The sequence below is a fragment of the Eublepharis macularius genome, chromosome 3, assembly GCF_028583425.1.
Source record: "Eublepharis macularius isolate TG4126 chromosome 3, MPM_Emac_v1.0, whole genome shotgun sequence".
NCBI lineage: Eukaryota > Metazoa > Chordata > Lepidosauria > Squamata > Eublepharidae > Eublepharis > Eublepharis macularius.
In genome coordinates, this window is record NC_072792.1 from 3119071 (window position 1) to 3143178 (window position 24108).

The following is a 24108-nucleotide window of genomic DNA, read 5'->3' on the forward strand; positions in this document are numbered from 1 at the left end:
AAGGCTGCTGGGGCTGGCTTTCTAAAGAAGAGTAAGCTGCTTTGATTTAACTTGCTTTACTTTCAGTCGTGGCTCTTGAGCGAGTGAGAGAGAGAAAGAGAGAGAGAGTGCTTGCAAGCAGGGCTGCTGGTCTAAAGAAGGGCAGACTGCTTTGATTTAACTTGCTTTACTTTCAGTCGTGGCTCCTGAGTGAGAGAGAGAGATGTTAATTAGTTGAGACAACTGTATGAGTTGTTTTTCCTTAACTAAAACCTTAGTATTCAGGTTTAATTTCAGTGCTGGCACTTTGAAATAATAAGTTGGTTTTGTGTTGCAGTTTGGGCACTCGGGCTCAAAAAGGTTCTCCATCACTGGACTAGATGGTCTGTATGGCCCCTTCCAACTCCATGATTCTATGATTCTAAGTGCTGGAAATAGATATCTCGTCGGCTGAACCTAAGCCGAAGATCAAGATACTATAGCCCTTGTATTCTGGGTCTACTTCCAGCGTGGCCTTTACTGTAATTGAAGGGTTTGTGGACATGATGGCTGCGCTCTACCAGAAACCAGCATCGGCTACCGTCACAACAGAAAAAGGAAGGCCTCTACAAGACAAAGGACAAGTCATGTCCTTATTTGTCTATTCACCCACCACCGTCATCATTAGTTACAGAAGAACTGCAATCTAAGCAGAGAGAGGCAAGGATCCTATTCAGCTCCGGCTGACAAGGAAGGCAAAAAGCTTGATGCCTTGGGACGAAAAGTTTATTCATATGCAGCATTAAACATTAAGATCGCTAACTAGGCCATGATGGTGGGTGCCTATCAGTTGTGTTTATGGAATAAGGTGTCAGGTTTTTTTTATAAGCTACCTGAGTATCAGAGACCCCTGATAAAGATCCTTCAGGAGGAAGTTATACATTTAGCTAGGCATCAAATAAATGCGGGCCAGAATGTTGCTGAAACCTCAGCGAGGACAGCGGCCTCAGCCATAGTGTTGAGATGACAGCGCTTGGCTGCGAACAACAGTGTTGCCAACAGAAACATGGAATAAAGTGGAAGATCTCCCCTTTGAGGGAAAGACGCTTTTTTCTGAAAAGACGAATGAGTATCTCTCACAAAAGCACAAAGACAGGCTCACAGCCCATTTGTATGGGATTCTTCCTGTGACTCAGCAGGGGGGAAGGAGCCAATATTGGCAACAGTCCAGTTACAGAGTAAGGTCATGTTGTTACCAAACTTATCAGGGATACTTGTATCCTGCTCAGTGCCAATTCCAGAACACCCAAGGCAACTTTTCCAGATGGAAACAAAATCAGAGAGAGAGACATGGGTCTCAATCGCAACACTCTAAGGAGCAGGCACACACTTCCAAACACTTCTGACTAGAACAGAGGCCGGACCCAGTTTCTGGGGAAAGGCTTCATGGTTATTATTCAGTTTGGCTTAATATTACATCCAATGTTTGGGTGCTGAAAATTGTTTACAGTGGATATAAAATTGAGTTCAAAAGTTCCCCACATCTGGTTCTTCCTAAAATTTCAAACTCTTTGAAGTATCCTGAATTAGGACTAGAACTTAAGATGCTGTTGGATAAAGGTGCAGTGCAAGAATTGCCAGAAGGGGCATCTAAATTGGGGTTCTAATCCAGATTTTTTCTAGTAGACAAAAGGGATGAAGGGTGTAGGCCGATCCTAGATTTAAGAAATCTAAATAAGTTAATTGTCACTCGTAAATTCTGCATGACTACCTTACGCATGTCACTGTTAGCACCCAGCTGCTGGTTCGTAGTATTGGATCTGAAGGATGCATACTTCCATGTTTCCATTCATGTGGCACATAGGAAGTTCCTAAGATTTATTTATAATCGGAAAGTTTATCAATACCTTTGGGTTGTCCACTGTGCCCCGTGTTTTCATGAAATGTGTGGCAGTTGTCATAACCCATTTGAGAACCTTAAATTTATCCATACCTATATGACTGGTTAATCACTCGTCATTCAGAGGAGGATGTGAATAGACAGGTACAATTAACTCTATTTACCTATCTGAAACTGGGCTTATTTGTCAATCAGAAGAAGTCAAAACTGACTCCGGCGAGGAGGGTACAGTTCATAGGAGCGATTCTCGACAGTAGTGTAGACAGGACTTTCTTACCTGTAGACTTTATGGAGAAAATAAAGAGTATGGTTAGGATGTTCCAACGCTGTAGTTTTCAGGCAGCATGAAAATACAGATCCTATTGGGATTCATGGAGGCAACCATGGGAGTAGTGCCTCACGCCAGACTTAAGATGAGAGAGCTCAAATTGTGGTTCATATCGGCCTTTCATAATGAAAGTGATTCCTAAGAACTGAAACTCAATATACCTAAAAAGGTAATAAGATTGTTACGATGGTGGCTAGAAGATGCACATTTGTTGACTGGGGTCCCTTTTGGACATAGAACATCCGACTGATCTATCACTACTGACACCTCCAGTCGGGGTTGGGGGGCACATTGTGGAGACCCCTATGCTCACGAAGGTGGGGTGGCCTAGAGAAGGAGTCTCCCATTAACCTCCTTGAACTAAAAGCTATACATAATGCCTTAACATCCTTTTCAGATGTGATAAAAAACAAATCAGTATGAATACTTACAGACAATTCCACAGTGATGTTTTACATCAGCAAGCAGGGAGGAACCATATCCAGACGCTTGTGCAGGGAAGCCATTGTAATATGGACTTGGGCAATACAAAATGGACTACACTCAAGCGCAGTACATATACCAGGGGTGGGAAACGTTATAGCAGATCACCTCAGCATGTTGGAAGACAACCCCCATGAGTGGTCGATAAAGGATAGTATAAGCTATGTTTTCTGCCAATGAGGTTTCCCAGATACAGATTTATTTGCTACAAGGGAAAACCGGAAAGCAGACCTCTTCTGTTCAAGGGGAGGTCTAGGGTACAAATCCCTGGGAGGCGTATTCCAGCTTTCACAATCTCAATGCTTCCACTATGTATTTTCGCCTATCCCTTTATTAGACAGGGTGATAAGCCAAATCCAAACAGAGGGATCGAGTGCGATTCTGATAGTTCCGTTTTGGCCCTGGCAGCCCTGGTTCCACGGACTAATGAGACTAGCGGTTTTACCACTTACCCAAGGAACCAGACCTCCTGTTGTGGAGGGGAATTCTCCACCATGACCAGGGGTCATTTTGTAGAAAAAAGAACTGCAGGAACTCATTAGCATAACTCATTAGCATATCACATTAGCATATGCCACACACCCCTGCCATCGCCAGAAGTGTGTCAGAAGGCAACACCCACCCCTCAGGCCCCTTTCTCCCCAAATCTCCAGGTATTTCCTGAAAATAAAGCAGAATGAATTCAAAGCAGCTTACCCTCCTCTGGAGAGCCAGCCCCAGCAGCCCTGCTTGCACGCACGCATGCACGCACTCACTCAATCACTAGTCATGAATGAAAATTAAGTAGCAGAATGAATTTAAAGCAGCTTACCCTCCTTTGGAGATCCAGGCCCAGTAACCCAGCTTGCACTCAGTCTCTCTCTCTGTCTCATGAGTCACGAATGAAAATAAAGCAGCAGAATTAATTTAAAGCAGCAGCTTACCCTCCTTTGGAGGGGAGGCAGTGGGGAGGAAAAGGAATCATGTGGGCGGGGCCAAAACCTACGTGACCTCTTTTCAGATCTACAGGAACATCGTTCCAGCGTGTTCCCCCTCCAAATGAGCCCTGACCATGATATAGGGAGACTCAGACTGACTGCTTGGCTAATACTTCCGACAGGTCATTCTCCGAGGGAGGAGCACAAGTCATCTTGAACGCCAGAAGGTAGTCTACCAGATAGTCCTATGGGCTGAAATAGGAGAAATTCAGGTCATGGACAGAAGAAAGAAATTTGAACGCCACTGATTTTGCACTGTCTAACGTTCTAGAATTTTTATTAGAACTTAAGAAGAAAGGCCTATCAAACTCGTCAGTTAAAGTGTATTTAGCAGCCATACCGCCCTTTCACGCGCCTGTAGAAAATAAGCCAGTTTTCTCCCATTTTACTTCTAAGATGTTTCTAAAAGGTTTGAATAACATGTTTCCAGTTGCCAATCGTGTAGTCCCTCAATGGTCATTACAATTGGTACGGACAAAACTAGTCACAAAACCCTTCGAGCCCCTGGCAACCTGCCCTCCTGAGAATTCTTTGCTGGTGGCTGTCACATCAGCTGGGAGGGTAAGCGAACTGGCAGCGTTAAGCGTGGAACCCCCTTCCCTGAAGGTCCACTCAGAAAAGGTGGTCTTGAGGACTAAATTGGATTTTTTTGCCAAAAGTTGCTTCAAAATTCCATGTGTCACAGGAGATAATCTTACCAGTGCCGAGGCAGAAAAGGCCCTACGTACTCTAGACATCAGAAGGGCAGCAGTGTTTTATTTGGATCATACCAAATCGTTTAGGGTGGATTCCCAACTTTTTGTTTGTGTTTGCTGGTCCCAGTAAGGGAGAAAAGGCCAGCGCCCAAACCAATGGCGAAACAGGGTGGTACAGGCCATAGGACTGCCGCAAGAACGCTGACTCGCCTTGCCCTTTAGAAATGCATACGCATTCCACCAAGTTGCAGGCATCTTTGGCAGCCCCGCTCAGAGGTGTACCTATTCAAGACATCTGCAGGGCAGCAGCGTGGTCGTCAGCAGACACATTTGTCAAGCATTACACCTTGGATATTCTTGATAGAAAGGAAGTGGCAGTGGGTACGGCAGCGCTCCAGTCGATCTTCCTATGAAGGAAAGCAGGCTCCGCTGCCTACGTGAATAGCTTGGTAAACTCCCGTGTGGGACTGCACAGAAGACTGAAGATGAAAAACAGGGTTGCGCTTCCCTGTAATTGTTCATTGAGGTCTTCTGTGCAGGCGCACACACCCTCCCTCCTTCCCCGCTAAAGCTCTTATGTTATCTTGAGAGTACAGTGGTGAAAGAGGGCTGAGGGTAGCAGGGGGCACCCCGCCTCCTGAGGGGCCATTTTGATGGGGAAATGGCTGCGCAGGTGCAGTAGGAGGCGGGAGCACCCCTGGTGGTATTTCAGCTATAAAACCTCCAAAATCGGCAGTCCCCCATGTGTGCCTGCACAGAAGACCTCCATGAACAACAGTTACACATAAGTGCAGCCCTGTTTTTTTGTTAATGCAGCTTGTTACCACTTTCCAGCGTGGATATGATTTGATTTAGACTTAGGTTTACATGGCACAGCCCGGCACAGCAGTGCATCTGCTGTAGAAAGCGGGCCCCATGGCTCTCTTCCCCCTAAATAGAACATAATAGCGAAAAGGAGTGCATCACATTGCATGTTTTTGTGCTGCTCTGAAACCTGGGACACTTCAGATGAAAGGGCACCCTCTTGCACATTCGTCCTTACCCCGTGGTTCCTCTTGGGGTTCTCTAGTTCCAGTTTTAGGCAAAGTGCATTAAGATGAGGTCCCAACTGATACCTGCCATATTCATTGGGGAGATGGTATGAAAGCTTCAGTGGAACACATTTTAATTGGATCGTTAACTGATTAGTAAACTACAAACAAATCTTACTGTCAGCAGGGAATCTGTGAAAATAAACGTCGTCGTTTGCTGCTTCTGGTCTGAAGTTTCTGAAACTGCTTTAAGGTGGACACTCTGCTAATTATTATAGGAGAAATGTTGGCGGGGGAATCTTGCCTGTCTTTGAGTTGACTGAGATGGGCATCGGATCCGAGGAGGCTGCCTTGTCTTTTTAGCTGAGAGCAAGGCCCTGACCCTTCCCTGCACAGCGGGCCCAGCGCTCTGCATTCCTCCAGCTCCCTGTGGCTGACTGAAGATTAACGTTGGACGGCTGAAGAACTCTGAAATTGGGGGCGACTCTGTTCAAAGGGGAGCATCAGCAGTGCTCTGGAGAGAGACCTCCCCATTCCATGGAATACGGCAACCACGAATGGTTAGCATTTGTTTTTTGCATTGGAGAGAGAACAAAATGACTCGTCACAATGGGAGGTGAGAATTGGTACTTCAGTGAGATTCTACATGTAGCTAAGGGGAGGTGAAATCCTGAACAGGAAGATTTTAATCTCTTTTGATGCTTTATGTAACAGGACATCACATGATCTCAGACTCTGTGATGTCATTGCCTGTTCTTACTTGTGTTGTCTATAACCCTCCGGTATTACGCTTGGCAAACTTTGAAGAGAAGCACCAGCTCAGCTGCCAGCTGCGATTGTTTTATTATTGTTTTTCTTTAATAAAACCAGGCTTCTAAAAGTGCTGTCTTATTAAGGTTGTACTGCTAATGTTAAATGTGTTCTTTCTGAAAACTCTTCCATGTTTCTTTTTGTGCCTGGTTGGGCAAGAATTAATTGATAAATACGGAAGGGAGCTCAATGTAGCCAGCAGCCCTCCAGGGAGAAGGCCTCCGCAAAGAGCCATGAAAGTCTTTTTGGAGCTGGAGCAGCATCTTAAGAGGTAACTAACTGTAAAACCATGTCTGTTGAATGCTAGGCGGTCCTTAAAAGAACCCAGTTAATGTTGTCCGTTGAAAGTAAGGCCAGCAGCATCATTTTGTTAAAACAATGTCTGTCTGGAGTTGCTCCCTTTAGCAGAGGAAATAACTAGCTGGAGCCAAGTTTGCACTTTTAAAATTTTCAAGGAGAATAATGGCTGAATTGACGAAGCTATAAATCATGCATGTTTTAATGGTATAGATTACAATTCTAATGCTGTATAATTTGTCTCTAGCAAGGAAATAATTTACCTCTAGCAAGCAATAGGCACGAATATGCAAAGAGTTCTAGTCCAAACTGCAGCTTTGACCCACAACCCTTGTAGAATGGATTTTTGGTGATCACCGGCCCTCTTTCTGAATCTCACCTATACAGTAGACATGAGGTTGCTAGTTTCCCTTCTTCGTTGTGAGAAGTAAAATTGCTAAATCTTAAGCACCGATTACTGTCATTCTGAGCGCGTCGTCTCTCTCTGCAACGTTCTCCTTTCCTACGGTGGAGTTGCTTACTGGGCTCCCGAGCACTTGTTCTTCCAGGCACGCCAGTGGGGAAGAATCAGCAGAGTGGGTGGGAAGCTGTAAACGCAGATCTGCGGACAGACGTCTTAGAGTGTCTCCCGTGGGCTTAAAGCCGGGCAAGGAGTCCGGCGTCAGTGTGTGTGTGTGTGCGTGCGTGTGTCTGGGAGTCCCCCTCCCCCAGTCCTGCCTCACGGCCGCCCCTACAGAGGGAGGGGCTGGGGCGGTCACTCGCCATCACAGCTGCTCTTTTTTTTTTGTGCTGCCCGGCCACTGAAGCCCAGGGAAGTCCGTTGTTGCGGGCACTTCCTGCAGGAGGGGAGCTGCTGGTGCTTAGAAAGCGGGGAGGGGGGCTTGGGAGCTGCCCCCAGTGCTTTCGTTCCCAGATGCGAGAAGCCCAGGCAGTCCGTAGCAGAGGATTGTTCTTGTCTGCAACCGCCTCCGTTCTGGCCCACAGCTGAGGCTTCTTGTTAAACAGACCCGTCCCTGCGCGAGTCGAGGCACAGCCGTGTGACATGGGGGGGAGCCGGTCCCAGCCTTCAGCTGAGATGCATGTGCCTTGGTAGCTTCCCTGCGAGGCTGTCGCTGGTCTCACCTGGATGAGGCGGGCAGCTGGCAAACCGGGGGGCTTGCTTATATGCGGCTAACTGGAGAGCGGGGCTCAGAAAGGCACCCCTGTTTTGTGGGGTGGTTTGCTTTTAAGGAGGTGCATACGTTGATTTTCTGGCTATACCATGAGTGACCTTTCACCTTGAGGTGGAAGCTTCTGCTGGCTAGCAGCCTGCCAAGCCCTTGGAGAACTCACGGTTGTGGAAGAGGAAGGGTCACGAAGTAGGCCATGAAGCAGCTGTGGTGGCTCCGGGATGCCTTGAAGGAGGGGCAGCTGGCCGTGATGGATCGGGAGAGGAGGGGTCCTTTCTCTGGGGGAATGGGCAGCAGCTTAGAGGCAAGAGTGGAGAGCGATGAAGGGGCTTCCCTTGGTGTTGCTCTGGAAGCCCAGGCACAGGGAGGAGGAATGGACTGTTGAGGGAAGAGGTGGTGAATGATGCTCGTAATTAACTTGTCTAGCCCACATCCCGTAAAACTGAGCTTTCCCCTATGTCCCTGTGTCGCAGGTGTGTTCCAGGTAGGTTCTGCTTCTCCTTCAGGGGTCTCCCTGGTGGCCACAGGATTGCCTGACAGTTCTACTGCAGCAAGGTCAGTTGCAGCCATAGTCCATCTGGCAGTGGCTCTCAGGCCTTCGGAAGCAGGATCCTCTGCTAAACTTGGTATGCTTTTCAGGAGCCTCTTGCAAAGTAACCTCACGCGACCACAAAACACAGGTGCCTGAACAGTTAATACAACATGTTCACTCTTTTTTTGCATGGCCTTACTGAGCAACACACTCAGGGCCATTTTGCTCCTTACGCAGAGGCTTGCTCTTAATAATAACATTTGATTTATATACCACCCTCAGGATGACTTAACTCCCATGCAGAGCAGTTTACAAAGTATGTTGTTGTTATCCCCACAACAACAATCACCCTGTGAGGTGGGTGGGGCTGAGAGAGCTGCGAGAGAGCCATGACTAGCCCAAGGTCACCCAGCTGGCTTCAAGGGGAGGAGTGGGGAATCAAACCCGGCTCTCCAGATTAGAGTTCCGTGCTCTTAACTGCTACACCAAACTGGCTCTTGTGCTTCCCAGCTCTCATTCTCTTCCTCTTCCTCCCTTGTAGGAGAGTCGCTATCCACTTTTGTGTTCCAATCCTGTTTAAATGCCACTCGCATTAACTATGTTGCCACCACAGGCATGAGAGATTCTGTTGTGGTGGGAACCCAGACAGATAGGCACAGAAGTTAGCCACAGCTCGTCTCTCCTCCTGCCCCAATCGAACCATTAAAAATAGCCTGTACTGGTCACTGTAGTATAAATTGGAGGGGTGTATGAGAAGACAACACTTTCTTGATTCAAAACTAGGCAGTCTTTTACTTGGCCTTCAGTCCTGTCATTTTCAAGGTGTGCAGAACTGCTAATTGGGCAGAGGATAAAGTTGGCTGAATTTGGGGTTGTCTACAGGGGAGGGGAAGACCTGGTGCCTCGGACTACGCCTGGCATTGCACCCGTGGGTATTTTGGCTTTCTTGACTGCGGGGATGCTTCCAGAGGAGTTCCTGTGTGTCCAGGGAGAATTGTGGAGAGTTGGGTGCAATTCCCCTGGATGTCTTTTTTTAAGCCTGACAGTTTCTCACAGATGTTATGTAATTCCGTGCCCCAGCATTCATCCCTGTTATTAGCAGCATTTAGAACTGCCCATGCAACTCGAACCACCGCATAGCATCCGGTGTACAACCAGAGGTCCCATCTAGAATGGAGTATGCGTGCAAGCGGTGCCTGTTGGTTACTTTCTCTTTTCCTCATTGCCTTGATTCCTTTATTCTGTTAACAGAGATGCAGGACGCCGTGTGTCTGCTCGCCCCTCCTTTCAGCCTGTATTTCCTTGTCCTTTGCTACCATGGTGTGTACATGGGGATTAGAAAAGAGGGGGGGGTTGCCCTTCCAGTGCACATCTGGACAGGGAGTTTCCTGCCTTCCTGGGGCCAGGAAAGGTACACCCCCCCTCTCTCTGCAGGGCTAAACAAAAGACTCCTGTTGCCGTTACACTTTGTAGCAAAAAGATTTGGCCCTTGCAGAGTTGGGCCTTGGCGCTTCAAAGCATAGACCGCATCCATGGCAGTTGTGGTTTTCCTCTCGGTGTGCTCATTTACAGCATCCTGGATGATGTTTTCCAGAAAAGCCTTCAGCACCCCACAAGTCTCCTTGTAGATCAGACTGGAGATCTCCCCACTTCTACTGCAATGTCCGCTACAGAAGATTCAGGATAAAAGGCTATAAAAGTGGTCCCGTAGGGGTGGGAGGGGAGAGGCAGCTGTGGCTCACTTCTGGGCCTGTCTGGCTGAGTTCCCACAAGAGAATGAAGGCCGTCCTTGGAGTACATCACTGTGCTAATGCTGAGCTGCGCAACCCCACTGCACACTGTTGTCGTGCTGCTAGGAAGCATCTGGCTGTGATTTGCATGAATTCCTGGCAGTGTCCATATTGTCTGTTCCCTTCAGAGCATCTCTGGAAGGCAGACTTCCATTTTATAGAAGAAAAGCTGAGGCAGCCATCAAGTGTACAGGATTGGCTGACCTGGGATATGAATCCAGTCCATCTGGTCTGCAAAGCCATGCACTTTCCCTGCTGTCGGGGATCTAAAATGAGGATTGGGAATTGCTTAGGGATCACAAGTGGGGCTTGAAAAGGATGCACGGAGTCTACCGCCACCAGGCCTGCGATGGAGGCTTTTCTGCAGCTGCTGAGCCAGCGCTGTGGGAGGGCACCCTCTTAGGTGGTACCTCTTAACCAGTGCTACTGGGTCTCAGGTAAACTGATGGTTCTGAACTATGTTGCAAGCTGGCCGCTCCCTATCCACATTGGAGCTGCTGGATTGCAACGCACCCTTTGCTCTGTGCCTTTGTTTTCTTTTGTGCTTTTCTGTTGAGAGTCCCACCCATAAAGTGGCAGTTCAGGTGCTGGACTCGGATCTGAGAGATCTGGGTTTGAATCCCAGTCTACTGTGGAAGGTTGCTGGGTGACCCTGGGCCAGTTGCACACTCCCAGCTTAACCAACCTCCCAGGGTGGTTGTGAGGATAAATGGGAGGCGAACGGCGTAAACTGCCTTGGGTCCCCAGCAGGGATATAAATGAAGGGGTTGCAGCATTAGTGATTCCACAATTTCGTTTCCAGATGTCTGCATTCTTGTGAATGGGCTTGCTGGGTGGTGGCATGTCTCCCCTTCACCTCCAGTGCAGGCTTAATCGGAAGCCATGAGTGTTGAGTTCTGTGGGGCTTATTCCTAAGCGTGCCTGGTTAGACTGCTGGACCGGAGGGGCTTGCCTGTGGCTGAATTGTGCCTGGTTGAGGCCAGATGTCTGGATAGACGAGGTTGGGGCCTCTTTTGACAGGTGTGGTCGGTGCTCGCCCGCTGGTGGGGAGTGCGGCTATTTCCCAAAGCAGGAGAACTTTGTTGCGAACCCTTTGGACAGTTCTGGTCTCTGAAGGAGATCCTGTGGGTGATTTACAAAGCAAGTTCTGGGTAGTGAGCTGTAGACGATTGGCAGGTCTTGCCTGCACTAGACATACCCTCAAGAGACGCAGCCTTCGATGTAACGCCTAAAGGTTGGTGCTGCTGGCTCGCCTTGGGCCGGAGCAGGGGCTGGCTTGGCCGCAGCGCTGTCCTGGTGGGAGCAGCTGGGCTTTCGGGCCGGGCAGCAGAACAAGCGCCTTGCGAGCCGCCTGCTGCTGCTGCTGCTGCTGCTGCGGGAGCGGAGAGGAATCCGGTCATTGCGGCGATGTCCGGCCTGGGCCCTGCGCGGCCGTGGCGGAGCAGGGGCTGCCCGGGGAGGGGCGCGGCGCTGCTGCTGCTGCTGCGGCGGCGGACCCGCCGCCTTGTGCGCCCTGCGCGGCCGGGAGGAGGGCGGGGGGCGGGGCCAGGCGGCGGCGGCGGCAGCCAATGGGCGCGGGCGCCGCTCTCCGCGTGCCTCTTGCAGCCGGCTGGGGCGCCGCGGGCGCCGGGCTGGGCGGAGACCGCGCGGCCGCCGCAGCCCCGCCCCGCCCGGCCCCGCTCGCTGGCTGGCTGGCTGGCTGGCGCGCTCCCTGCCGGCCCTGCATCCCGGGCCGCGGCGCCGGCGGCGGGGCGATGGAGCTGGGCGTCTGCCGGCTGCGGCACTTCCCCATCTCCTTCCTGTCCGCCCTGCTGGGCGCCGACAGCTCCGCCCCGAGGCTCGGCGACGGGAGGTAAAGGCGGGCGCGGCGCAGGTGCCCCGCCGCCGCCCCCGCCTTTGTCCGCCGGCCGCTAACGCCCTTCTCTCCCGCTTGTGTCTTGCAGCTCCTCCGCCGCCAGCGTCGTCGCCATCGACAACAAGATCGAGCAGGCCATGGTAGGTGGGGCGCGCGGGCGGGCGGGCGGGGGGCTCCTGGGGCGGGGGCGGCCGCCCTCCCCGCTGTTGCTAGGCAAACCCGCGCCGGCCAGAAATAGCGCGGCCGCCGATTGGCCGGGCCCGCCTGACGTCACCGGGCACTGCGGCAGCCCCGCCCGGCCCGGCCCGGCCGGCGTCCCTCGAGCGGTGCAGCGCAGGGCGGGCAGGCGGGGCGGGGCGTGGCGTGCGGCGGCTCCCCTAACGCTGCGGGGGCCTCTCCCCCCCTCCCCCCCCTCCCTCCGGCAGGACCTGGTGAAGAGCCACCTGATGTACGCCGTGCGCGAGGAGGTGGAGGTGCTGAAGGAGCAGATCAAGGAGCTGGTGGAGAAGAACAGCCAGCTGGAGCAGGAGAACGCGCTGCTGAAGACCCTGGCCAGCCCCGAGCAGCTGGCCCAGCTCCAGGCCCAGCTCCAGGCCGCCCCCTCGCCGCCCGCCCCCCAGCCCCCCGGGCCCTCCGCCTAAGCCGACGCCGCCTTGCTGCATGGCCTCCCGCCCTGGATGCCCTGCCTTGCCCTGCCCTGCCCTGCCCGGCGTGGCAGCTGCGCCGGCGGGGGCGGGGGCGGCGGGGTCTGCCGGCGCTGCGGGAGCCCGGACCCGCCTCCCGCTGCCTCTCCCGGAGCGGTGGAAGGAAGAAGGCTGGGGCTGGGCATGAAGACCCCCCTCGGCACCCCCGCAAGGAGCCTCCGGGCGGCAGCTGCTGAGATGGACCTTGAGAAGGGCGGGGGGGGGGGGGGGAGGAGAGGAGCGGAGGCGCGCCTCCTGCCACCTGAACGTGCGGCGGTGCTTGAATAGTTTCCGGTAGCTAAGGCTGTGCGCCAGGATTGTATTCCTAGGAGGAGAGCAGGTAGGTGACGCCTTGACTGTGACATATATAGGAGCATCAAAATGAAGGTTTCTTTGCTTAATGTATATTTGTGTATTTAGTGTAATTACTTTGTAAAATAGGGATTGTAACTACTCCGTAAATTGTATAGAGTGGATTCCAAAGGGTGAACTGAACAAGTTTGGGGAGGGTTTTTTATTTTATTTTTGATGCTACGTGAATTAGATTTGCACCCACACAGCTCTGAAGAAACTGGCTGATGGTTGTTTGTGCAAGCTCTGAAAACTGTCTTGGAACTGAATACCTTGCTGTCAGAACCAGTTCAAATTCAAGCTGGGCTGACCAAACACTCCAGGAAATAATCGGTCTACATGAGCAAACTTCAAAAATGTTTTCTTGCTATGAATTTTTTGCATATCATCTGTATAGTAGTATGCATACATTTCTGCGCATGTTCTTTGAGGAAGAAATAAATTGTAAAACATCGGTATATTTAACTATTGCACTTCTTGAGTCCCAATAAAGCATCATATGTTGATTAGAAATAGTTTGAAGACAACTGCTACTTTCTGCTCTATGCCATGGTTGGAGAATATTCAAACATTGTTGCTTTTATAAACAAAGGAGCACATTTTACTGGATTGGACGCAGAATGTGAATAAAACCAGAACGGCCAGTGCCGCCACTAGCAGTCTTTCTGAAATCTTGCTGCCTTCTTTAGCCCTGTCATGTAAATCGCAGCTTTCCGCTGCTAGGAAACTACCCTCCCCAGCTGCAGCTGTTCCTTCTCAACCAAAAAGTCTTAGTTCTCAGGTGGACCCCTTTGAGCTCAGTGGCCCCAAACAGATTGGCTGCTACATCTTGCGAATGCATCATTCAGGTGTATACATGGATTAGGTTTCAGGTAATGGAAGTAATAATAAACAATGTTTAGCTTTTGCATAGTGCTTTGGAGTGTTCAAAGAACTTGATGTACATTCCTTTGGTGCAACCCTTGAAACAACAAGCCATGGGGTGGAGACAGGTTGCCAAGGGTTCCAGGTGTCGCCATTGCAGCGGCCGGCTTTCTGTGGCAGAGGATGCCGAAAACCTGTAGAATGCGGTGGAAATACAGCCTTGCAAAAATGGCCATGAACTCCTCTGATCGGGGAGGGGTGGGGTGGGGCTCAGGAAAAGAGATGGTAAAGAAGGGAGTTTTTGCACACACACAAAATTCCAAAATGTCAGTGCTTTTGGTACTCATGTTTGAAAGCTTTGAGGTCACTCAACTCCACAACATAAGCTAGTATTACTACTCACCATTGCCAGAGTAAGACCTTTGTTTTAGCACACGCCTATCTGAGTGTTTATGCTGGCATAAATCTTAGGATCCGATTAGGGAAGCATTCCTTGCAGAGCCAGGGGATTGTAATAGGAAAACTGCTGGGGTTTGAGAGTGCCCTCAATTCATAGCTGATTTACGACGACTCCTGGCGGGGTTTTCATGGCAAGAGACTAACACAGGTGGTTTGCCATTGCCTGCCTCTGCAATCCTAGTCTCTCTTGGAGGTCTCCCAGTTGTTATGCAACCATGACAGTTTAGCCAGTATTCCAGGGTTGGTTTCTGTCAGGAAAAGGCAGGGAGAGGTGTCAGGGGCCTTTCCAGAGCTTTGAGAGAGGACCCATCGGGTCCAGGCTTAGAAGCAGCTTCTGGGTCACTTGTTGGAGGTCCCCCCACGCCAATCCTGCTTAACTTCTGAGATCTGAGTAATCAAAGTGGAAACCCACAACTAAGGGATACAGTCAGTCAGGTTCTGAAATTCTAGTGCATTAAAGTGGCGCAGTGCAATGAATAAATAATTAACAATACTGTTATAAGCATATCAAATCACATAATCAATGTGCAATAAACAGCTCAAAATCGGCCAATACAGAAATATCCAATGGTGCAATCAAGTTCATATCAGAGTTCAAAGCAGAGATTGGCCGATTTTGAGCTGTTTATTGCACATGGCTTGTTTATGTGATTTGATATGCTTATAACAGTATTGCTATTTATTCATTGCACTGCGCCACTTTAATGCACTAGAATTTCAGAACCTGACTGACTGTATCCCTTAGTTGTGGGTTTCCACTTTGATTACTCAGGTTGTTGCTAAGGGAGCTTCCTTTTGTTTTATAGTAACTTCTGAGATCTGACAAGATCAGGCTCACCTGAGCTATCCAGGTCAGGGCACTAAACCTACCAGTTTTCCAAAAACACAAAACGTAATTTTGATACCCATTGGGATAGGGAAAGTTGCAAAGTCCTGTACTACTACTATACTTCCTATGCATGTAAAAGATCCTTGCTCAGTACAGTAGCGCTGCATTGGGAATATAGAGCCCCACAGAGTGCATGTGCGCACACGCACAGAGCAGTTGTATTAATAGGGAACAGTAGAGGTAACTATCTTGCCTATAACACTGTGTTTAAAGGCAGGCTTTCTAGTTGGGAAAACATCTGAATTTCTCCAGATTTGGGTTGTCAATACAGAAACATCCAGCGTTCCTTTTCCAGCTGTGACCAGCCTCTGCCTCTAGCATGAAAGGTATACTGTCAGTGGACATGAAAATTCTGCTTAGCTGCTCTATCTAAAAGCTATTGACACGTCTATCCTTTATGTATGCATACAGTGTAAAACAGATGACGTCCACTAGCACCTGTGACAGTAAAAATTAATTATAAGTTCAATTTTACTGCAAAGTGAAAAGGAGCACTTTAGTTTTCCCTGCCAAACCCCCCACACACCTCCACACCCCCACACGAGTCTGACACTGAGCAGAAGACTGCTTTTTCTTGCCTACTTGTTCCCCCAGTGGGCAGCTGCATGAAAAGCACAGGTGGCTGCACCAAGGAGAGGAAAGGGGGGGCGGGCACCTCCTCCTCCACCCTGCTTCTGTCCAGGAAAGGAGCTAGCTCTCTTAGAGCCCCATCCTTGATAGAGCCACAGAGAGGAACAGAAATATTCCATAGGGAACAGACAGGGTTGTATTGTTGTGGGAGCCCCACTGGCAATTCCACCTGCAGCATTTTTTTTGTAAGAGCACAGTTGCAATTATACCATAAAAAGGAAAATGGCTTTTCACTGCAAAGTGGCTATACAATTATTGGTGTGTGGATTAAATTGATTTATGAGCACAGGAGAATTACACTGAGAGGAATAAGAGCACAATCGCAAAAAAAACACATTCACTGTGCGCCTTGAAGATCCTGGAGTTGCGCCAGCATTTTATAGGGGACCAGTCCAGGAAGAAGGATGAGTTAGCAGGGAACAGGTGAAGCCGCTGCCTCTTAAGGTCAGTCTTGTCTTCTCTGCCTGATAGCAACTCTCCAAGATCTCAGGTGGAGAACATTTTTTGAAGACGGGGGGGGTGGGGGGGCGCCATGGATTCTTCTCCAACCATAGCAAATGGTCCACAACTGGCCCCGCTCCCCATAATGGTCCAATTCTTCATTAAAGTGGAGTGGCCGTTCCAGGTAGGTGTGGAACCAACATTGAATGAATGGTCCTAATGATGGAGAAGGCACGTGTGAGAGATCACCTAAATCTATATCCTCAATGAACATGAGAACTGTATAGGAATTTCCCCCAAACAGCAAGTCGAAAGGAAGTGGGATGCCAGCAATATTGTTTGACTTGACCAGAACTGTCAAAAGACAGTAGACCAAAACAGATTAATGTGCCTAATACATTTACCATAATCTCTTACACTAGAGAAAGGCACAATAGTAAAATATACTCAAGTTAAATTGTTGACATTAATTTGCTATAACTGGCAGTGGTGGGTTCAAAAGAAGAGCACAACTTCACTTGATGCATAATTCACTGGTGGTACATATACTAATAGCCAAGTAAGACTGATCTGTGGATGCTTAAGGCCAGAAATGGGAACCATGAATGAACAAGACAGTTCTGACATACCTGAAAATTGCCCTTTTGCAGAAAAATCTGAAATGGTACCTCCCCACACAAAAATAGTTTTTAAAAACTCAACTGAGCATCTGCAGCTTTTAACTAGATACCCTCAGTAGTTGATGTTTTGCAACCATGACAGTTTAGCCAGTATTCCAAGGTTGGTTTCTGTCAGGAAAAGGCAGGGGGAGGGGTCAGGGGCCATTCCAGAGCTTTGAGAGAGGACTCTTCGGGTCCAGGCTTAGAAGCAGCTACTGGGTCACTTGGTACTACATGACTTGCATGACTCACCCAGGCTTGGCTGTTTGCCACTGTTCAACAGTATCCTTTCCCATAAAAGCCAGTGTAGTGTAGTGGTTAGAGTTCCAGAGTAGGATATGGGAGACCCAGGTTCAAATCATCACTGTACTATGGAAGCTTACTTAGTCTTTGATCCAGTCACACACGCTCAACCTAACCCACCTCTCAGGGTTGTTGTGATGTTAATATGGAGACAAGGAGAATGATGTAAACTGCTTCTGGCTTCCCATTGTGGAAAAAGGCAGTACATATATAAAGTATATAAATAATAGATACAAACTTTAATTCATTGATGGCACATGACACACATCATAAATTGTAAGGAGGCTTACAAATTAAAACATGCATAATAAAACCACATTTTAGAGCCATTAAAATGAACAAATAATTAAAACCAGCACGAAAATACATACAAAGATATAAAAACAACACTTTTAAACACTGAACAGGGAGGAGGGATCGCAGAGGGAATGCTGAACGAAACAAAAAGGTCTTCACCTGCTGGCAGAAGATGGCTGTGGAAGAGCCAAATCTCCCTGGGGGGAGAGTGCCAGAGTTTCGGTGTCATGACCAAGAAGGCCTTCCTCCACCCCTCAAAGCCTTGCTGATCCCCATTTGTTCATTGTCATAAACTGGGGTGCCCACCACCTTTAGAAATCAGATAATTCATGGGTGATGGATCTTACAATGGTTGTTACTGATGATAAGCTAAGCGTCAGCCAGGGGATCTAGGCACTGAAATCATCGCTCGCCCCCCCTTTCCTGTAATTGCCCCTTTCTGGAAGGTCTCAGGCTTGTGGGGGCCAATTTCTCCTCCGCCTTCAACTCTTAGCTCTCTCAAAATTCTGTGCCTCCTGGAAGCCAAAGGGGGAGGGTGTGAGCTCCCAGAGTCAGCTGGCTGCCCAGCCAGGGTGGGAAATACATTTCTGGATTAGAAGAACCTTAGTTTGATCCAGCACAACATTTGCAGCTGTGAACCAGGTCATGTGCTTAGCAGATAGGCTGAGACCTAGCTTCTGTTGGCTTTGTAAAAAAAATTACTTCCCAATGGGGACCCAACATGGCTTACATCATTCTCCTTTCTTCCACTTACCCAGTTTGGTGTAGTGGTTAAGAGTGTGAGACTCTTAATATGGAGAACCGGGTTTGATTCCCCACTACTCCTCCGCTTGAAGCCAGCTGGGTGACCTTGAGTCAGTCACAGCTTCTAGCTCTCTCAGCCCCGCCCACCTCACAGGGTGATTGTTGTGGGGATAATAATGACATACTTTGTAAACTGCTCAGAGTGGGTGTTAAATCATCCTGAAGGGCGGTATATAAATTGAATGTTGTTGTTATCCTCACAGAAACCCTATGATGTAGGTTAGAGTAAGAGCGTGACTGGCCAAAGGCCACCCAGTGAGTTTCCACAGCAGGGTGGGGACTGAACCTGAGCCCCCAGACCTCAGTCCAACACTCTAACCGCTACACAACATTGCCCCTAATATTCATAATACTTGACATAATGAAATCTCATGGGCAATAAGTGGCTGCCGTAGGAATGAGAATGTAATTCCTCTTGCTAAACAAAACCTTTTCAATTGTGTTTTTATTCAAGAGCTGTTGGAATTTAAAAAGCAAACTAAACCTCAGAACACGGATGGTATTTTAAAGATGTCAAATTTTGTAATCCGCCCTGAGCCTGCTGGAAATGTGGGGAGGGTGGAATAAGAATAGAAAATAAATAAAAATAAAATAAATGAAGTCCAGAAAATTCAGTTTGCATTACAATTTTAATCAATTTGTCTTGTTAAATTCATGTTCGTCGTCGGTCTTCAGTGCAGTCCCACATTGGGACAGCGCAGGCCAGCCGTTGGAAAGATTTTTCAAGCTCTCGGATGCTAGAGGGTGCTCCTCCACAGCAACACGCCTGCGCGGAGCATTCCAGCCGAAAACAGTGTTGCTGGGCGGAGCGATCCTTCTGTCAGTCTAGGGAAAGCAGGATACCCTGATTTCATCTCCCACCCCTTGCAGCAAGAAATCCAAGGTCTCTTGAGTCAAAGGTTCTTTATTGAGAGCATATACATTCAGTAGGTACAAGTGTCCATAGATAATCCGAAGGCTGAAAGAAGCGTTGGCTGTACGCAGAACTCTTGTTGAGAATGACGTGTTAATGGCTTGTCGCAGTATATCAAACCCTCCAGTCCACCTCCGCCCTTGCCTGCCCAGTTAGTACAGACACTGGGAATGCGAAAGTAACTGCTCCAAGGTCGCCGCGGCCAGCCATCCCAGATAAGGCTGTCTTGGGGACCAAAGCTGCTCCTGTGAACCTGCGCAGAAAGACAATACTGGAAAAGTACAGCAAACGAGAATGCAAGATGGAAGTGCTGTGGGCCACAGTCCTGACACCTTCTTCCTTCAGTACCTTTCTTGCCACCGCTGAAAAAGGTTCTTCTGTCTGTCTGTCTGTCTGTCTCTCTCTCTCTCTCTCTCCCCAGTTTCTCTCCATTTCTCTGTCTTTTATCAAGATTGCGATGTCTACAACATCTCAGAAAGCTTTATTCAAAAAATGTACTCCCTGTGGGATGAAAATGCTGCGCTCGGATGAGCACGAACTTTGCCTGCGTTGCCTTGGTGAGGGCCATAATGTGAGGGCCTGCCAGCACTGTAAGCAGTTTACCCCCAAGGCCAGAAACAATCGGGCTGCATGTTTAAAAGCGGCACTATGGGAATTGTCCCTTACAGCCTCTGACAAGACGAATACATCCCAGTCAGCCGAGCAGCATCCGAAGTTGCACTCCGGGCACGACCATCCCAGCTCTAAGATCGCTACACAAGATCTGACACCCGAGCCCACATCAGACCCTACGAGGCCCTTGGTTCCATCCCAGGGTGCACAGTCAAAATCAGAATCTAAGAAACGCCGCTCATCCTTCCACGGGGATCGAGCTATGTCGGAATCCCCGGCAAAAAAATGCAAAGCTAAGATGAAGCATCTTCGGAAGTCAGCATCGATGCCTTCGCACTGTCACCCCATTCCTCGTCTTCTGCTCCATCACTTATTATTGAGGAAGAGATTCTTCAACCACTAGCGACACCATCACCTCCACTTACCCCTCCCCCCGCTGCACAGGGAGGAGGAGAGTGTGAGCCCTACCAGGGAGATTCACCAATCTTTCTCGCTGGATCTGGGCTTGGTTCCGTGCCCGCTGTCAACTCTGGGCGCAATCTCTTCAGAACCGATAGCTTTCTCGTCCTCGACCTGTCACCCGCCTTCAGCTACTCAAACTTCGTTCCCTGCCTTTCAGAGTGCGCCTCCTCAGCAGATCCCAAATTGGCAGGACTTCCTCGTATGGCTACAGTTTGCGCTGCTCTTTGCCCCATCGGTTCTGTCTTCGGTTCCGATGAGCACAACACCGGTTCCACTGCTCCCGAATCGGAACAGGTTCTTCTCGGTTCCGTGGTCGTTCCCCTGCCCTGTCTAAGTACTTTGATGAAGGTGAGGCTGCAGCTTCTCACCACTCCGAGGTGGTGTTGGATCCAGCATCAGCTCCTTCCCCAGAGGAGGCAGTAGGAGACACCACATCTGTCTCCCCAAATGAAGATTCTTGCATTTTCTGAACAAATGCTCCAGATGACGTGTACTATCTGGATGTGACTTCTGCCACTCTGAAACCCAAGAGCAAAATGTTCCAAGCGCTCTATTCCAACTCTCCAGCCTCAGTTGCATTTTCACCTGGGGAAGATCTCCTGGACATTGCGCACACAGTTTGGGACAAACCAGCTTCATTCCCTGCTACATCATGCAAGATTGAAAATGCATACAAGCTGCAGCAGAAGGATTGTGCTTTCCTATCCACGCATCCACGCCCTTCATCTCTCGTCACTGAGGAGGTGCAATCTAGACACCACTACAGTTCGCACTCATCCCCAGTGAATAAGGAGGGGTGCAAGCTAGATGCTCTTGGATGAAAAATGTATTCCTCTGCAGCCCTAGAGTTGCGAATCGTGAACTATCAAGCCATCATGGGTTTGTACAACCTTTTCCTGTGGGACCGCCTGTTGAATTATACCCAGGACCTACCAGCAGAAAGAAGGGCACTCATTAAGGCGCTTCAAGGGGAGGCCACGAGGCTTGCCAAGCAGCAGATGTCTGTGGGCAAGCATGTCGCAGACTGCTCGGCCAGGGCGATGGCCTCAGCTATAGTCCTTCATCGCCAATCATGATTACGTTCAACAGCCCTGCCTCAGGAGAAACATAACAAAATTGAGGATTTCCCTTCTGAAGGGTCATCACTGTTCTCCAAGCGTACTGATGAATCCCTTCAGCAAATGACGAAAAAGTCAGCAAATGGCACAATCACTAGGGTTCATTGCCCCCGAACACCAGCAACAACAACAGTACCCAGGGGTCATTTCGTAAAAAAAACCCTGCAGGAACTCATTAGCATAACTCATTAGCATATCTCATTAGCATTTGCCACACACCCTGCCATCACCGGAAGTATGTCAGAAGGCAACACCCAACCCTCAGGCCCCTTTCCCCAAAAATCTCCAAATATTTCCTGAAAATAAAGCAGAATGAACTCAAAGCAGCTTACCCTCCTCTGGAGTGCCAGCCCCAACAGCCCTACCTGCACCGACGCACTCACTAGTCACAAATGAAAATAAAGCAGCAGAATGAATTGAAGCAGCTTACCCTCTTTTGGAGATCCAAGCCCAGTAGCCAAGCTTACACTCACTCATTCACTCTCTCTCTCTCGAGTCACGAATGAAAATAAAGCAGCAGAATGAATTGAAGCAGCTTACCCTCTTTTGGAGATCCAGGCCGAGTAGCCCAGCTTGCACTCACTCATTCACTCTCTCTCTCTCGAGTCACGAATGAAAATAAAGCAGCAGAATGAATTGAAGCAGCTTACCCTCTTTTGGAGATCCAGGCCGAGTAGCCCAGCTTGCACTCACTCATTCACTCTCTCTCTCTCGAGTCACGAATGAAAATAAAGCAGCAGAATGAATTGAAGCAGCTTACCCTCTTTTGGAGATCCAGGCCGAGTAGCCCAGCTTACACTCACTCATTCACTCTCTCTCTCTCATGAGTCACGAATGAAAATAAAGCAGCAGAATGAATTGAAGCAGTTTACCCTCTTTTGGAGATCCAGGCTGAGTAGCCCAGCTTGCACTCACTCATTCACTCTCTCTCTCTCGAGTCACGAATGAAAATAAAGCAGCAGAATGAATTGAAGCAGCTTACCCTCCTTTCGAGGGGAGGCAGAGGGGAGGAAAAGGAATCGTGGGTGGGGCTAAAACTCACGTGACCACTTTTTAGCTCTACCAGAACGCTGTTCCTGTGCGTTCCCCCTCCAAATGAGCTGTGGCAGTACCCCTTCAAGCAACGCTACTAGGGTCGCCAGTCTTACCAGCACCGCTTGAGGTACTTATATCAACCCTACCCATCCTACCAACATAAGCTGTGTTCCAACTACCCTCGTGGAAACACCAAACGAGACAGCCGCAACTGAGCTCCCCAAATCCAGGACAGAGCCAGAAACCTCTCTTTTGACTAACCACCCATCAACACTGTCTATTTAGGGACAGGCTGGCCCTCTTTGTGGACTCTTGGGCATCAATCTCTACTAGAGATGGGCACAAAACGAACCACAGAACAAAATTCCGGATGGAACGGCTGGTTCGTATTCAAAGAACCACGCGTTCCGTGGGATCACATTTTTCTGAACCAAACGGACTTTTCTTACCATTCCGTGGGCGGTTCGGACACTTTTGGTGCCAAAACACTCCCTCACCCAGGCAACAGTGGCAGTCTTTGGGTTGCCCCCAATCTGAGGCCTCCAGGCTTGATTGGCAGCTGTTCCTGCCAACTAGAGAGCTCCCACTCTGGCCCATCCAACCAGGGAAAGGGGAGGGAGGGTTTGAATCTCTAAGGCAACTGAGGAGCTGGGCCTTCAGCAGCCATGGTAACAACAATCTCTTCCTTCCAAAACCATGTTAGGCAGGTTTTTCTGCCAACCAGAGTACTACTGTGTTGTTCAATCTTCTTGGCTTTTTCCATTAATAGGGGAAGCCATGTGATTCCTGGTATCCGTTTCTCCAGAGTGGGAGAGGGAGAGGACGGAGAGCTTGCTGGCTGTAGTGTAGGGAACTGGGAGGGATCTTTGGCCTGCACTTCTGGCTGCTGGAAAAGGGGCTGAAAAGCCTCTTTTCTTTTCTCTTGCTGCCTTTCTTACTGGGGACAGGGGGGATGTTTGGGGAAAGGGTGCTTTTTTCCTTTCTTCCTCCCCCATCCTAGTCTTAGCTTTTCACCTCCCCCCCGCCCACCAGCCTAGTGTTAGGCCTTTGGGTAGAACTGTGGTCTTGCTTGACCAAGGTTTCTATTTGCTTTTATTTTTCTCCTCGGCTTTTTGGAGGCTTTGGTTTCTGGGGGTTTGTGGCCTCCCCCACCCAGGGCGCTTCACTTTATCTGCTTTTATTTCACTTTTTCTCTGCTTATTGGAGGGTCTCACTTCTGGTTTGTCTTGCGGGTCCCCCCGCCCCAGGGTGCCTGACTTTTCTGTTAGCTCTCTGTGCACTTGTGTGAGTGTAGTGCAGTTTTCCCTTTTTCTGCACACCCCTTTAGTGCCCTTTAGTTTTCTTTTGTGCACCTCTGCAGCCAGTGCCAGTGACTGGGTGGTGTTTTGGGGGGCTCTGGTGCTCTGTCTCACACCTGCACAGGGTTGCTCCACTGACTCTGCTGTGCACACCATCAGCGCACATACTGTTTTAATTTATTGTGAGTCTCTTTCCAGCTGGGGACAGTGTCTAGTGGAGGTGGTTTGGGGGGCTGCCCGCTGACTCACATCTGCACGGGTAGCTTTACTGCCTGCAGGCTCCCCACTTGCACGCGTTGACAGTGCAGCTCACCTTTACTGTGCACACGCACACCATCAGCACACACACAGTTTTATTTATTTGGAGCCCCTTTCCAGCTGGGGACAGTGCCTGTTGGAGGTGCTTTGGGGGGGCAGGAGTCTTTTCTGCTTGCAAATTCACACACCTGCACAGTGTCACTCCAC

The 24108-nt window shown here is 49.4% G+C and overlaps 1 protein-coding gene across 2 annotated transcripts in view; it reads left to right on the plus strand.

Moving 5' to 3' along the window:
- Window positions 1-13372, plus strand: part of TSC22D1 (TSC22 domain family member 1) — a 68023-nt gene extending 54651 nt beyond the window's left edge. Inside the window, exons 2-3 of one of the 2 annotated variants that reach the window (XM_054973246.1) lie at window positions 11914-11965; window positions 12251-13372. In XM_054973246.1, the coding sequence (XP_054829221.1) occupies window positions 11914-11965; window positions 12251-12466 (268 nt within the window). In that variant the 3' untranslated portion in view covers window positions 12467-13372. The remainder of the gene's footprint in view (window positions 1-11913; window positions 11966-12250) is intronic. The other variant, XM_054973247.1, reaches the window with a different exon arrangement.
- The last annotated feature ends 10736 nt before the right edge of the window (window positions 13373-24108 follow it).